A 17,418-nucleotide genomic window follows, 5' to 3' on the forward strand; every position below is an offset into this window, starting at 1 on the left:
CTCTTGGGCTCTAAGATGCCCAAAATCAAGGGAGAAAAAGAGCGACAATGCTCCTTGAGATTAAGTTTAGACTCGTCCGAGAGACCTCGGACATTCCAAACTAAGATATTCATAAAATCAGAGTTTATTGGTCGGGACTTTTCCCGATTCCATTTCAGCTGCCCAACTTTTAGCAGCGATATTATCCATTGAAGTGGCGCTAGCAGATGAAGAATTAACAATCTTGAAATCACGGGGTTGCAATCCTGCAGCCACAGCCGATGTCATCTTTTGATTAATGTACTCTTCCGCGGCTGAAAAGGAAGGTTTGATCGGTTTTGGAGTCTGCTCCTGTTTACGCAATCTTCCTTTGATACTGTCCTCATGCACCTGCTTGCGTGCTTCTGATTTTGGAGGCCGTCCTCGTTTTTTGACTTGTTGCTCAGTCCCCCTTGTACTTGTTGAATTGATATGCTCCACAACACGTGCCACTGTTAGATCATTCTCAAGGATTCCACCAGCGTTCGGAGGTGGATTCTTTTCCACGACCAAGGACTCTTCCATCACGGTGGCGTTCCTATGGCAAGAACAAGAAATTTCCTTAGCCTTTTTGTTCTCCTCCTCACTAGGCTGTGCATCTCCCATTGCATCCGTTTGTTGCTGCTCTTTCTCCTGCTCAAGCTCATGAGCTTGTTCATCAAATATCACCTCCTCGTCATCAGCACTCTCCTCAGAGACATCGGATTCTCTCAATTCTCCCATGTCCTGATCTGCTTCCTCAGTAACATCAGCTTCCTTACTTTTCTCCAGGAGGTCAGGACCAAAACTGGTGTCGTGTTCTTCCTCAGTCGAGAGACAGTTGAAGATATTGTTGTTGCTAATGTCAACATTCCCACTTTTAGGTGTCCAATGGGGTTCACTCTCTTTGGTTTTCCCCATGTCAGTTCGGTGTTCCTTGTTTCCTGGGGCCGGATCCGCATTCCCTTTAGGGTCTTTACGAGCAGCGTTCTCGTTTCTTCGACAATTAGCAAGAGAGTGTCCCGTAATCTTGCATTTAGAGCAAAAATGCGGGAGCTGTTCATATCCAAATTCCACATAAAAAGAGCCCTCGTCGCAGTTGACAAGCAAAGTTTCAGGTAAAGGAAGTGAGAGATCAACTTCAATTAGAATACGAGCAAAGTGTCCGTACTCTCCATGCGCTGAGGCCGCATCAACTTTTAGGGGTAATCCAATATGTCTTCCGATACCAGTAATGATTTCCGGATACCAGCATTCAACTGGTAAATAGTAAATTCTAACCCATATGTGACATAAGGAAGAGATTTCACGGTAAGGATCAAACATCTTGACCCACTCACGGATTCGCATGGTGCCTTTCAGAAGATCCCAAATCGTGTGCTGCTTGGCCCGCATCTTATCTTCATCGCTGGAGAACTTTAGAGTGTAATACCCTTTCCCCATAGGGATGAGACTCCAGTTATTCTCTATGGCCCACAGCTTTTGAAGTTCTTGCTTTAATTCTAAATTTGGCCATGGTTTGTCTCCTTTACGCAGCAACAAACGCCCAATAAGAGCATGCTGAAAATCTGTAACCTGTTTTTGGTATATAGCAGAAGGTATATTGAAAGCCACTTCATTGCCTACTTTCTCCGGTTTCAACGCAGAAAACTTGTGCGCAGGTATATGGGGCTGACGGGAAGGACGGAGCCCCATGGCCGCAGCATAGCTGGGTTTTGGAATAGTCGCCAAGGAAGTGTCAACAACTTCCACATCAGTCGAAATTCTCTCTGAACTTTTTTGGGGCGAAACCCTAGAAGGACCATGGTTAACGTTGGAGTGGTTTTTTGGTGGTGGATCGAAATTGGAAGAAACTTTCGGGAGAGGCCGTGGAGAGGACGCCGAGGCAGCGTTGCTGGTTGTGTTCACCGGCGCCGCGGAAGCCATTGTAGACGGCAAAATTACGTGAAGGCTAGGGTTTGGGAGAGAGTCGTGTAGAGAGTCATGCTAGGGTTTTCAGAATTTTTTTTTTTTCATCAGATAATAACAATTAACATTACAATAATTAAAATATAATTAAAGACTTAATTAAAATACAATAATGAAAATAAAAAATTACGATAATTTTTTAGGACTCAATCGAACCAAAACGAGACCAAATGTGCTCTTTCAATCTGAAGTGAGGCAAGCATACATCTACTGGTCTCGTATAGAGGTTTGTCGTGCCACATATGCGTGAAATTCTGACGGAGCACCGGTGCGAGGATGAGCTGCGGCTGAGCTACTCAAAGTTTTGTCGGTGACCTCTTCTTCCAATTCTGTTGCGTGCTCGCCTTTATCTTGGATGATCATTGTGAAAAATGATGCACATGAACATGATGTCGCTCAACTCCTCCTTCTTCCAAAGATGCGCTTGCCCTTTGATGATTGTCCAACGAGCTTGAAGCACGCCGAAAGCTCGTTCAATGTCCTTGCGAGCCGCTTCCTGCATCAATTTGAATCTCTTACTCTTCGTGTCTGTTGGAAATGTAGGACTCTTCGTGAAAACGGGCCAATTGGGATAGATGTCGTTGGTCAAGTAGTACTTACTCGTGTAGTAGGAGTTATTGAATTATGATATTATAACAAGAGAATAATGAAAGCCTAAGAAAACCTCTTTAATAATATCATAATTTAATAATCTATATATATGGGGTATATATATATATATATATATATATATATATATATATATAGGTAAATAAACATCAATACCAATTGTTAAAATTAAATAAATAAATGAACATAAATAATTTTTGTAAACTAATGAAAACAAATTAAACATAAAATATTAAAATCACATAAATAAATGAACATAATTAATTGTTGTAAAGTAATGTAGAAAGAATTAAATATAAAATATAACAAAAAAATTTGTAAACCAATGAAAAAAATTGACCATAAATGTTAAAATTAAATCTATATCTATATACTATATATAAGAGGAGTTTTCCACTCCATTTCTTCCCTCCTTTTTTCTCTCTCTTATTTCACCATTTTTTTTCTCTCTTCTTCTATAAATTTTCTCTCTTCTCTTTTATAATTTTTTTTTCTAAATATCATTAGATTTGGTTCATGAAAAAAATATTCAATATGCATCTTAAATTTAAGTTCGTTAAAAGATCTTTATTATGGTATAAAAATCATCAAAAATGAATTTAAAACAAATAAATTATGAAAATTTCAAAATTTGAAATATATTATTTTTGCTCTCTATTACTTTTTACAACTTTTTGTTTATGTTAAGTATATGAAATTTTTAATTATTTATTAAAATATACATTTTGTATTTATTTACATTTTGATTCTATTTAATATTAATATTTATTTATTTAAGTATGTCAATTAATTTTGATGTTCATCGTGCATCTCACGAATGGATTGTTAATAGTAGAAAGAACTAAATATAAAACATAAATAATTGTTGTAAACTAATGTAGAAAGAATTAAATATAAAACATAAATAATTGTTGTGAACTAATGTAGAAAGAATTAAATATAACAAGTGAGCTATCCCCGCTTTAATCATCATCATCATCATTATATAATACGGTTTGAGATTCTTGGCTTCTCCTTAATCCTAGGTCCTACGTGGCACTATGAGAGAGCTTTATTTCAAATCTCTATAATTCTAGAGCCTTTAGCATAAATTTAAACATGGAAATCTCTTCAATATGGAAGTCTCAAACTAAACATAGAAATTTCTTTATTTCTTTTTACTTTTTTTATTATCATTTTTATCTTGCTTTTTTCCTACAAAAATATTTTTTAGTTAATAAAAAAATATTCAATATACATATCAAATTAAATATCGTGGCAAGAGCTTTAATTTGACATATAATACGTAAATTTATATAATACGGTTTGAGATTCTTGGCTTCTCCTTAATCCTAGGTCCTACGTGGCACTATGAGAGATCTTTATTTCAAATCTCTATAATTCTAGAGCTTTTAGCATAAATTTAAACATGGAAATCTCTTCAATATGGAAGTCTCAAACTAAACATAGAAATTTCTTTATTTCTTTTTACTTTTTTTATTATCATTTTTATCTTGCTTTTTTCCTACAAAAATATTTTTTAGTTAATAAAAAAATATTCAATATACATATCAAATTAAATATCGTGGAAAGAGCTTTAATTTGACATATAATACGTAAATAATAGATTTAAACTAAGAAATTTATACAAGCTATAAGTGTTAAAATAATACACTTTTCTTTCATCTCTCTCATTTTTTACACAATATAATTTTTATTTTATTTGAAAATATTATATATACATGTAATATTTGATTCATGGAATTCTAAGACTTGATGAAATAAAATCAATATAACTATTCAAAAAGTATATAGTTTTTAATATTATAATTTTCTTTAAACATATGTTACAATTTTTATGTTTCAATAATATTCACAATCTTAACTTTGAATCTAAATTAGAAAACCATTATTATACGAGTTCAGGACGCGAACGAGTTGTAAAATCATTTTTTTTAATTATATTTGAGATTGGTACGAGTTTATAAATTGTAAATTAGTTCAAACATTAATCAATATGACTACATATATTTTTTTTTTTTTTGCCTTTTTAATCTTAATTTTTTATTTAGTTTATTTATATTAATATTTACTTTGTAATGTCATTTGTTACTGTGACAGATAATCAATTAGTGTAACAATATATTTTTGTAAACTCAAATAGACTCAAGTAAATAGTGAGTATAATACACATGTTTGAGATTAGAATTAATAGTAAAATCACTTTTAAGTGATTTATGACGGGTACATGTATTTATATATATAATCTAGACGGGTTTTGAGTAGTTGAACTCTAGCCTTTTTATTCTAATCGTAAATCATAAATAATTTAGAATATCACATGTATTTTGATTTATACTATTTATTAAGTTTGACAAATAAATAAGGTTTTCAAAATAAATAATTTTTGATGGTACCTCTTTATGATTTTGGTGATAGTAAATATTTAGAATTATTAAAATATTATACTTAATATAAACATCAAATTACATAAACTACTTCGTATTATTATAACACTGTAATACCTTTTCGATTTTGGTGGTAGTAAATGTTTAGATTATTAAGATATTACTTAATTACCAGATATTACTGTTGAGATTGAACATGGATATAAAAATATTTTAGATAATTGCATGTTATTAATACATATTATATGCGATGTATTAATTATATATAATAATATTGTTTAGTCGATATTGTTTTGTATAATATTGTAGTACATTTTCAATACTGTCGTAGTAAATGTTGAGATTATTAATACTTCATTCGTCCCCCCCCCCCCAAATAACTTCCTAAGAGGGAGAGACACGAGTTTTAAGACAAAATTGTTGAGTGTTTTAGAAGTGGTGAAAAATTGTTAAACTACAATTATTCACAATCGGTTGTCAAAAGTTGTAACTAAAAGACAAAAAAAATTGTACAAATAAAAAGACAAAAATAAAATAAAATGAATAACATGTCATGTGCATAGTGCACAAACCAACCTTAAACAATCAATTCTCTCGCTTATTATCATGACATGTTAATTATAAAATATATATAACAATAAATAATAGTATAATAAAATATATTTTAGGTTGAAGTAGATTATTGATAAAACATAATAGAAAATAATTTTTTATTGAAAGGTTAGGTTAAGATGGGTTGTTGATAAAGATAGTCTTATAATTAGTATTAAAATTGGTGAAAATATGAAAAATAAGAATAATTAGGGTATTATTAGTGTTGGAGTAATGTCCCAAAATGGATATAAAGTTATTTGAGGGACGATCCAAAGAAGAAAGATAGAAAATTATTTGGGGGACGAAGGGAGTATATAATTTAAGTGGTGGATATTACTATAAGAGATTGAAACATGAATGGATACAAAAATATATTTTAATTGAACTTAAGATTAATATGAGTATATAAATTATAAACGGGAATAAATATATAAATTTGTAACAACTTATATTTATAAAATTAAACGAGTTCGTGTAAGTAATCAAAATTGGGACGAGTATGAGTATATACATTTTAGACGGGTAAGAACATTTATCAACATGCCTTCGTGGAATTTTTTTTCATATTTTAATTATTTTGTTATTCAAATTATTTGGGTATGAGTAACATACATTTTTGACGGGTACAAACGTTTTATTAACATGTTTACATGATTTTTTTATATATATAATTATCTCTTAATTTTGTATATGGATGTTTATTCTTTAATATTCGAGTATTTGATGATACGGGTAATCAATTATTGTCATAAGTTATATTCGTAAATATAAATACGTGTGGATATTTAACATAAGTTACTATACATTTTTGTGATGAGAACAAATAGTAAAATCGTTATTTACATAGCAAATTCATTACTTTAATATAAATATTATTTGATTTATTATAATTATAAATATAATTAGAGTAAGTATTCGTCGAATTTCGACAGGTTACACACTAGTTATTTTTAATAGTAACAACATAATACTCCCTCCGTCCACAAAAAAAGAGTCTATTTATCACTTTTTTTTTGTCCATGAAAAAAAGTCTTATTTACTTTTTTTAACCATCACATCGTACCTTTTCTCTTACATTTATTTATAAATTTGTGCTTTTATTCTTATTTTTTAATAAAAAATGTATTTTTATTTTATTTTTTTATACTAATATTATCCCTATAAATTGTAGTATATTTATCCCACTTACACTTATTTTAACAATTTTTTTTTATCCCACTTACACTTATTTTAACAATTTTTTTAAAATCTGTGTCAAATTGTATATACTACTGAGGGAGTAGTATATAATTTTATAAATTAAATTCCAAAGCGTGGCGTGGACTGGTGAATCAGACGATAAGATCCCACAAACACGACACCGTCCTTATTCCAAGTTCCAATTTTTCAATCAATATTTGTTGTTTTATTGTTTTCCATTTTCGGTCGTCTCTCCCCACCAATTCTGAGCGGAAGCATTGCAACATCTAGAGGGATGGGCAAGATGCAGTCTTTCAAGGAACAGTTTTCTTTTGGTTCGTTGCCCTAATTTTTCTTTACGCTTCAATTCTTCGCCTCTTTTGTTTTATCAAAATTAAAATTGACAGCTGCCCTTAATTGCAGACGAAAGGGCAGAAGAATCACAGGACATCATCGCCAAATATCCCGATCGAGTCCCTGTAGGTCTTTCTGTGATAATTCTTACAGAATTATACAAGCCAGGCTTCATTATCTACTTTAAATGGACAATCAGTTGAAATTTAATGCTGTTTATTTTGTTTTTTTGCTTTGATATTATTGTTGATACTTACTCTGTTACAATTTCCTTTGTTTTGAGACTAAAGTTCTAGATTTATGTTTGAAAATGCATACTTGCCCCTTAAAGTCTCAAACTGGTTTATGAAGAAATTGTGTATGTAAATTCCTATAATATGTGTTTGTTGCAATCAGAAAATTTCACAAAGTTTAATTCCTCTAACGTGACAAAGAAAAAACAAGAAAATGTCTTACATGCACTGGATGATTGAAGAGGAGCAGTTAGATTCAGTATGGACAAAGTTAGGATTCTTACTTTTTGAGCTGCTATTCTTTAGAAAGAAAGACCTCGTGGTCTTATCATTCCTAAAATTAGGACTCTGGAATATATTTATGGTTTCTGGTTAGAAGGGATATCATTGTTTAGTAGGTTTTGCTTTTGCTACATATTATCTTGTAACTTATTGTACTTTTCTGGTTTAGTTCAGGCTGAGTTGGAAGATTGCATTTAAGATGCTTTCACATTTATATTCATACACAAAATTTGATTGGTTTTAAGCAATTTTAGAAAATGCAAAGATCATTAAAAGAAACTTGCCTGAAAATTGAGTAATGAATACTTTTGCCTTTGTGGATTAGCCATGAATTTTTCAAGATTCTTTAGATGCTTTAAATAAATGGATAACTACCTTGCGCCTTTGTAGTAGTCATGCGGTCATATCATTGTTTACTTGGTGGGACTATTGTAGGTTGTTGCTGAAAGATATTCTAAGTCCGACCTTCCTGAGATGGAGAAGAGGAAGTAAGCCTTTCATTCCTTGTTAACCACTCTGTTTCTGTGTAGTTTTTACTAGCCTCGAAGTTATGTATGTGTTGGAATTATATACGGCATTTTAGTATTAGGTTTTGATTATGTTTCCTAGTTTAGGTTTTGTCTCTCCTATTATAAATAGGTTCTTTATTGAATTGATGAATATGCAGAAAATTAGTCCCAAATATGTTTCCTTCATATCGTTTAACAGTGTTCCAAATCATGTGTAAGTAAGAGTAGCTTGGGGCAATGCATGTTTACTAACATTTTCATGTGAAAAACTTAAAATATCTTTGTAAATGAGTTATATTTGCTATGGCCAAGGACAATATATAAAGACATAGACGTATAACCGTCACCAATAGAACTTGTAATTTTTTTTTATCGATGCTTAGATTATATAGATTCAGTGCCTTGAGAGAGAGTCTCATTTTAAGAATTGATGTTACATATTTAGCAGAGTCCATTTCTATACACTATTTGCTTGAGGAGAATTAGAAAGTATTTCTTTCAGCAAGTATATTCATTCTTTATCAGTTTACGAATTAATTTGTTTTCACTTTTTCATGTGGTCTGCCAACAGATTCCTGGTACCTCGTGATATGTCGGTTGGCCAATTTATCCACATCTTGGGCGCGAGGCTCCGCCTGACTCCTGGGAAAGCTCTCTTTGTATTCGTCAAGGATACATTACCACAAACAAGTAGGCTCTCTTCCCTAATTTGTTGGACAGTCTGGCTGCATGAACGTCGATGATTTCTTACCATATCTTCTAATTTCTTTGTTTTTTCATCGGCACAGCAAGCTTGATCGAATCCTTGTACAATTCATCTAAGGACGAGGACGGGTTCCTCTATATGTGCTACAGCAGCGAGAAAACATTTGGCAGCACTCATAATGTCATGTGGCATGAGCTTTCTCTTGGCTAATGCTTTTATTATATCTAAGATATCATGTTTGTGGCTGTAAATATATTGAAAAGGTATGTACACATTTGTTATTGGGGCCTTGAATGTGTTTGTGTTACTGGAATGTCAAATGAAAACCATATACTCTCTTCTGATAACTGTACACTCTGTAATAGAACTAGTTTTTCACTCATGTGATGCACTATGATAATTAATTAGCCCATAATATAATTTAGCGATAATATAATAATTATAAGATAAAAATGATAAGTAAAATAGTTTTAATCATGGCTTTCAAATAAAGCTCTAATCTCAAAATTAATGTAAAACTAAAGTAATAACATAACATCAAATTCAAAACAAGCTCAACCCAGACTCCTAAAATAGAAATTGATTTGATGATTTTGGGTAAATTTTTGCCCACGCCAAGATGAAATTTCATCTTGATTCCAAACTTGTTGAAACCCCAGCTTCTATCTATGCGCTGCATTATTCAAGAATGCTTATACTACTTTCCTTCTCCAAAACTTAACTTGAGAATTGAGATCACCACAATATTTCATATGAATATGATCTCCTAAATCCTAATAATAGATAGATCCATCAAATTCCATCCCCAGTGTTGTAATTGGTCTACGTGCCCAGATCTTGGACGAAACAAACACTTGATATGAATCATACTATTGTTGATGATAATGAGGAACGACGAGGCAAAAAAAGGGTATGATTTTGCATGCAGACAAAATACATTAGTTTTATTCATAAAGAAGGGATCGGAGTAATATTTTCTCTCTCATTCAGACAGCAATTCCATACTGGACAAAGAAACATACTTTTCTGTTCTTTCAAGAGGAAGAGGAACTTTGTGAACGAATCAAAAGTGGAAGGATTCTGTGGTTATGTAAAGAATTCCATGGATATGTATGCATATGGTATTACAAACAATATATTCATATGGCCCCTTGAAGATGCAAACACAATATTTGGCCACTAATTGAAAAAACACAAATTCTAGCAATTTTTTTTACGTTTTTGGACTGTTTTGTTCTTAAATAGGGCGGACCAGATTCAGGTCGAATTCGGGTTTGCGAGCGGGTTAGGCACATATGGCACTATTAGTGCCATTAGTGACATATACTCAGAGTTGCACGAATGGTACTTATGGTCATATTAGTGCCATTAGTGTCATACGAATGACACTTATGGCCATATTAGTGTCATTAGTGCCATTTTGAACACTTCCCCATAGGGTTTAGATTATCATTTAGGGTTTAGATTTTCCATTTAATGTGTTGCACGAATGGTACTTATGGTCATATTAGTGTCATTAGTGTCATATACTCTGTTATATAGTGTTGCCCGAATGGTACTTATGACTATATTAGTGTCATTAGTGACATATACTTAGATTTTATTTATTTATTTATTTTTATTTTTTTCGGTTGGCACATATGGCACTAATAGTCCCGCGTAAACTAGAATTCGACCTGAATCCGGTTGGCAAAACAGTCTTTACACGTAAAATATAGCCAAAATTTGTGTTTTTTTCAATTAGTGGCCAAATATTGTGTTTTCATCTTCAAAATGGCTATATCACGAGCCCTCTCATAGTATTATTACCAAATTGGCTTCCCAGCAACAATATAAATTTATATTGTATTACCAAATGGTACGAGATGTTACTTTAATTTGAAAAGCTATCTGAGGAAATAATACCTCAGACTGATGTTACACTACAAGAAAATGCGGCTCTAACGACCGAAATTTCGGTCGTTAAAACCCAAAAATTGGTCGTTAATATTTTTAACGACTGTAGTGGGCAAATTTCGTACAACCCATTCAAGTAAATACTTGCGGCCCAAACATCAGGCCCAATTCAAAAAAAACCGAATTAATTAATTCGGCCCGTATTCTAGGTCATCAAGGCCCATCGATCCAAACCCTAGATAGAGCAGCGACTTGGGGAAGAAGGCGAAAACTAATCAGGGATATCGACCCCACGAATATAGGAACGACTAGGGTTTAAGTAGACGTGCCAGCAAAACCCTAGCCGTCAGGCCATCGCGGTATAAATAAGAACTTACTAGCTCATTCGACCCACACGATCATTCGCACTCCAACACGTTCTCTCGCTTTTCTCTCCCCTCTCGCACTATTCTGCCTCCACGCTCCCAGCCTTAGGTTTTCCGGTGATCAGATCAACCGGGACGACCCAACGGCCCTCTCTCATTGCTCAATCGCCTTCAACTCCGTCGACCAGATCGATCCGATTTACTATTTCATTTACTTTCAATTGCTTTCAATACGATTTTTATTAATATTGTTTATTGACTTGAGCGTCGGAGGCCCTTCCATCGACACCCCCACCGGTGCTCCAAGGAGGGCTCTAACGTTGTTCGTGTTTCAGGTTGCTAGTGCCCATCGTACCGAACGACCCCGACGTCCTTATCCGTAATTGTTGGATCCATCCCCAACAATTTGGCGCCCACCGTGGGGCCCTAGCAATCAAGCATTCCCGACGAACAATCACCGAGTTCTACCATGAGCACCCAAAACGACACACGCGACATGACCGATACTCCCTCCCAAACCGAGTTGTTGGCCCAAGTGGAGATAGATGCCAAGCTCAATGCCCTGATGGACCAGATGGCCCAGGAAAGGGATAGTCGGTTGTTGTTGGAAAAACAAAACCAAGAGCTGCTAGCCCGACTGAACGCTCTCACTCAGATCCAAACGCCTCCGCCAATTCAAACGCAACGCCCTGACTGATTCCGGGTATCTATCAACCCCATGATGGATATTGAGGACATCCCGCTTACACCCAATGGAACTGAGATCAACCCAGATGACCCTTCATCCTCGGTAAGAAACAATAGATCGGAGGTTATTCATCCTAACACGGGCAATCTTCATGTGAATGCACGTGAAACCCACATTTTGGACCAAACACCCAGGACAACCAGAACAACCGGGACGAACATAATGGGAGCCCTCACTCAAGTCAACCTGACGAATGGGGGAGTGGATCATTCTACCCCAGTAGGCCGGACCGATACCACCCAGGGGCATGTTGTGCCAACGGGACCGCACGAAGGTGACCCAACGGGACAACCAGATGGAGCAAGGCGAACAGGTCCACTCGGTCATAATGGCAGCATCCAAGATCAACCATTTCAGGTCGATCAGGGACGACATGGCATGTCCAACACCATCCAGAATTTAGACCCCGCCTTGGCTAGAAGATTGGCGGATATGGAGGCCATCATCCAACGAATCCCAGGAGTCCCGGCCCCAATCAAGAAAAACGCAGAGAGCTGTTATGCTGACTCGCCCTTTGTGGACGAAATAGCTTTGGTGGAAATGCCGAGGAAGTTCAACTTTCCCCACATGAAGATGTTTGATGGCGCGTCTGACCCAGACGACCATATCGCCCAATATCGACAGAGGATGTTCACCGTGGCCATCCCTCGTGACATGAGGGAGGCGTGCATGTGTAAGGGGTTCGGTTCATGTCGCAGCCCGATTCCCGACACTAGTGATAGTGGGGTACGAGTATCGATACGACTATTTTTAAAAGAATAAAAGATAAGAAGAATAGATCGAACATCAAGCGGAAGCTCGCATCAAAGCATGCTAAGGAAAATCGTCATAAATGAACCCAAGGGTAAACTCGTCAACGTCGTTATAACTTTTTAATTATCAGGAATTTCACGATCAAAAACAAAACAGGTATTGCTCATTTTTCATAAGGAAGAATAATAAGCAGAGTATCGCAGCAAAAGGCGAACCGATTATATGTATGAAGACACATAACCGTGAGTGTATTGGCTGGTTTCAAAAGAAAACTAAGTATCTCAAACATCAAACTCTAATTAACATAAAGGCAATATTAAATATGATCAAAACGATTGAAACGTTCCTCCACCAGCACCAGACCAATCTCACTCCTCGCTTAGCCTGCACATTTAGAAATACATGCAGGGCGTGAGTACATAATACTCAGTGGGCAAACGCCGAAAAACAAGAAAGGTGCTCTTAGAGCTATAAATTGAACTTGCCACAGTTTTAAGCAAATCACAGGGATTTTAGTATAAATAAACCTGTGAAAGCTGAATCTCAAACATATGCATCATAAATATCAAATGAACGATTGCGCAATCAAAATACTCAACATGTAAGTACCACATCTACAATTTATCACCAAAGGTACCGAGAAGTAGGCCTCCCTCTCGAGTACCGTGACCGGCCGACCCGAAGACGGCTCACAGTCACCTCTGTGCACAAAATCCCGTTTGTGGCAGGACCGAATTCGTCTCATCAGTAGATGGTAACATACAAGCTCAACATCAAAAATTGGCAAGTCAAACAGTTCTCAAATATCATTTATCTCAAAGCATTTGTTAATCTCATAACATCATAAAATCATTTTAGAAAGCTCATATGATAAACATATACTCAAAATATTGCCCACCTGAAGTCCTTCGCTAGTTTCGGAAAGAAAACAGGCGACTTACTTCTTCGTCTCGCTCGGTCTTCATAAATCATCATTATCGTCATCGAAGGTTCATGTGATAAAACAAACCTTAGTCAGAAACTCAATTTCTGAATCCAAACTCATCTCAACTATAACTTCTCACTCAACGTCTATTTACCCATTAAAACTCAATCCCTAGGTATACTCGGGTTCTAAGGATTCACACGTCCTATTATCGACTTAACTCTCAACTCGGCTCAAACTCATAGCAATCAAGCACATAAACAAGTATAAACACTTAAGCATATGAAAAACACACATAGACAAGTCAAAAACAAACTTCACTCTGCACTGACTCAACTTTAAAACCTCACCAGACTCTGTAAAGAACTCGTCTGGGGTCGTAACTTGTACCAAAAGAAACCTCTTGGAGTCTAGTTTCATTTAAAAAAAAGTAGGATCAACAACTCCAAGTAGTTTAGGAGATATGACTGTTTTACTACAGTCTACCATATTCGGCAGTTTTTAGCAACCGAAAAGTTTGATTTTTGAAAAATAGTAAACGTTGTCAAAAAGGTCTGAAATTTGGTGGTTACTTATCTAAGACACTCAGGTCTCAACCATAAAAATTTGGGTTCCAGAATGCTAAGGAAAGCTACTGGAAAAGGTGACTCCATTGGCTACTCACCGAACAATTCGGCAGAACGTAGCAGTTTTAGTTTTACATTTTATAAAAATAGCAAACGAAGTCCAAATGACTTGAAATTTTACCGGTAGGTTCAAAACTCTCAAATATACTTACCATAAAAATTTCAGGGTGTTTGGGTATCAAAAACCCCTCGAAAACAGTAGGTCAGTGCGTCGTGAAAAACGACTCCGAATCATACACACAAGCAAACATGCTCAACTCATCATTTAAACGAAGTAAACTCATCAAAGCTCACTTTAAGCACTTAAAAACATTCAAGTACAACATAAAACTCATAATACTCAATCTCGACTCTTTTCTTTCATCATCAACTCAAATCTCATAGAAAACACTTCAACGAACGCATCAAACAAATTCTCTTTTCAATCTCATGCTCAAAGTTACTCAAATACTCAAATATGATCTTTTACATCATATAACTCATTATTCACATATTCCTTCTCTCTTTATCATATAAACTAGATTTTAATGAAAATCCATGTATCAACATAAAACTCTTAACAAAACATGGCAAAAGTTCACATAATGATCATAGAGCAATTAGACCTCATTTTATCAAGCATCAAACTCACATCATACAAGAACTCAAAACTCATACAAACTAAACTAAGCCAAAATTTTATTTAGCCTACAATAGACTTAATCAAATATACAAAGACACTACTATCATGCTTAAAAACATATATCTTAAGCAAAATCACTTAAATAACACATAGACCAAAAAGTCCTAATTTTTACTAAACTAAACTCTTTCAAAATTTATAAACACATATGAATCTTTAATCCACTCATAGATCTTTCATTTTTAACCAATTAATCTCACATCAAAACCATCAATTCACAAATAAGGGCATTTATACACATATCCCTAATTTTAGTAAACTAACTCACGTCAAAGACTCCAATTGACATCATATACTCAAATTACTCCATCAATCATCATCATATACATCTCATAGACTCATTTACATCATCAATTTATCTATTAACTCTTTGACTCAAAAGTTCCCCTTTTGGGTAAACTAACTCCCTTCAAAGTTTCACATCTCACGGCACATATTTCACAACATACCTCAATCATCAATACACATCACATAACTCTCATTTTTCTCACCCCAAATCAAGAAAAGAAAAAGAAAATTTTTGAAGGGGTGGAGACCCACTTTTTCGAAAATTTAGAAAATAGGGAGGGGGTAATTTTCTTGCTTCATCTTTCAAGAATACACTCACACAACATCCTTCAATCAAGAATTATAGAAAAACATGGCCACTTACCCAAATTCTCACCAAAATTCTCACTTTCTCACTCTAACTTTGGAGCTTCTTCTTCAAGGATTCTCTTGATTAAAAGTGGCTAGAATGTGTTTATAGAAGATATTAGAGTGGTTTGAGGTGTTTGGTAATATTGTTGGAAGCTTCGAAGGTTTTCATCAATGGAGGAAAATGGTGGAAATGAGAGATGAAGGAGATTAGTGTGTGTTGGGTGAAAATGTGTGTGAGGAAAAGAGGTGATGTTGTCGAAAATTTCAAGTGAGGGAGAGAGAGAAATTAGCTTTGCAAGATTTGAATTGATCTTGTGTATCTTTAAAGAGATTTGTAAATCTTAGGGAATATTTGGCAATTAAAGCATGATCCCTCTCACTCTAATCTCTCTCTCACTCTAATCTCTACACTTCTCTCTCTCTAATCTCTACACTCTAAATCCCTACTCTCTCAATAATATACTCTCAATCTCTACTCTCCCAATCTCTACACTTAGTAATTTGAGGAATATAACATATGGTAGAGAAATTAAAATAAAGTGTGAGAAGGGTGATCAAATAAAAATCACAATAACTATGGAAAAGTCACTCATTAATAGAATACCATAGTATAATTATTCATGTGACCAAAATAATAATTATAGCACTATTATTAGTGCACTCACTCAATTGTAATATTCCTCTTCGTAGGAAAAATAATTTAAAAAAAATTATGCTTAGAAAAATTTTCATAAACCGGCATCATTCGATTTCTCGATAAAAATAAACCATACTTGCTTTGGAAACTTAATCAAAATTCCAAATGCTAAAGTCTCAAATAAAAATCATAATAACTCGGTCACAGTGACACACATCACGAAAATCACATAATCAATCAGTCACGTAAATTCACATAATGTCACATCAAAGCAGTCGGCAAAACAAACAAACTAGACGTCTCTCGGACCGACTCTTTTCATCAAGGTTCTCACTCTTTCTTCCTCGGCTCTATTTCCAACTCATTATTCCTATTTTCTTAATAGGACAGTCAAACTCTGATAACTCAATATCCGGTAATTCTATTCCCGGTAGTCGGAAATAAAATAAAATCTTAACTCAATTCAATCAGCATCTCTATCTCAGCTCATTTCTCGAATCTCATCACTCTAACTCCATCATCGGTTTATTCACTCGTATCACTATTTAAAAGACATAATGTCTTATCTGGTCACAAAAAAAAAAGTAGTCTCGCATCTCGACATCTCAGTACTCTCAATAGTGCTAAGACACTATATCACAACATAAGGAAAAGTACGGGGTGTTACATCCTACCCCCCTTAAAAAAAATTTCGTCCCGAAATTTGAGTTATTCATCTTCGGGAAAAAGCTCTGGATACTTCTCTTTCATCTTCTCGTCAAGTTCCTATGTTGATTCTTCTTGACCGTGATGTCTCCATTGGATTTTCACCAAAGGAATCGACTTGTTCCTTAATTGTTGGATCTTCCGGTCCAAAATAGCATCAGGTCTCTCTTCATAGCTCAAATCTGATTCCAGGGATACTTCTTCTTGATGGATGACGTGTTTTGGATCAAACATGTACTTTCTCAATTGAGAAACATGGAAAACGTCATAGACGTTCGCGAAGCTCGGAGGCAACGCTAGTTTATAGGCTACAGGGCCTACCTTCTCTAATATATCATAAGGTCCTATATATCTCGGTTTGAACTTTCCTTTATTCGAAAACGATACACTCCCCAAGATAGGGAGAACTTACAGAAAACGTTGTCTCCAACGTCAAAAGAATCTACCCATCTCTAGAAGTTCTTGGAGTTGCAGCTTTAACTCTTGCAACTCTACATGGGCCACTCTATACGGCACTTTCGACGTCGGTGCGGTACCGGGTTCAAGGTCAATCGTAAACTCAAATTGTCGATCTGGTGGTAATCCTGGTAAAGTTTCAGGAAAACATCTTTGTACTCTCGCACG

The 17,418-nt window shown here is 34.9% G+C and overlaps 1 protein-coding gene and 1 long non-coding RNA gene across 2 annotated transcripts; one reads left to right on the forward strand and one right to left on the reverse strand.

Annotated features, from left to right (window-relative positions):
* The first annotated feature begins 6,870 nt into the window (after window positions 1-6,870).
* Window positions 6,871-9,165, forward strand: LOC131007234 (autophagy-related protein 8i-like). The gene is made up of 5 exons (XM_057934385.1): window positions 6,871-7,069; window positions 7,158-7,213; window positions 8,039-8,091; window positions 8,684-8,802; window positions 8,901-9,165. Exons 1-5 carry the CDS (start codon window positions 7,030-7,032, stop codon window positions 9,026-9,028), a joined length of 396 nt encoding a protein of 131 aa, XP_057790368.1. The 5' UTR covers window positions 6,871-7,029; the 3' UTR covers window positions 9,029-9,165.
* A 3,521-nt stretch (window positions 9,166-12,686) lies between these two features.
* On the reverse strand, window positions 12,687-15,675 carry LOC131007235 (uncharacterized). Its single transcript, XR_009095991.1, has 3 exons — window positions 15,466-15,675; window positions 13,479-13,539; window positions 12,687-12,964 (listed from the first exon to the last, which is right to left on the reverse strand). It is a non-coding gene; the product is annotated as an uncharacterized LOC131007235 (long non-coding RNA).
* Between the last annotated feature and the right edge of the window lie 1,743 nt (window positions 15,676-17,418).

This window comes from Salvia miltiorrhiza, chromosome 1 (genome assembly GCF_028751815.1).
Source record: "Salvia miltiorrhiza cultivar Shanhuang (shh) chromosome 1, IMPLAD_Smil_shh, whole genome shotgun sequence".
In the NCBI taxonomy this organism is placed as follows: Eukaryota; Viridiplantae; Streptophyta; class Magnoliopsida; order Lamiales; family Lamiaceae; genus Salvia; species Salvia miltiorrhiza.

Bases quoted from the DNA above. Each gene is read 5' to 3' on its own strand.
- LOC131007234 (XM_057934385.1), top strand. From the start codon at position 7,030: ATGGGCAAGATGCAGTCTTTCAAGGAACAGTTTTCTTTTG. The intron at 7,214-8,038 runs GTAGGTCTTTCT...GGACTATTGTAG, and splicing joins AATATCCCGATCGAGTCCCT to GTTGTTGCTGAAAGATATTC. The intron at 8,803-8,900 runs GTAGGCTCTCTT...TCATCGGCACAG, and splicing joins GGATACATTACCACAAACAA to CAAGCTTGATCGAATCCTTG.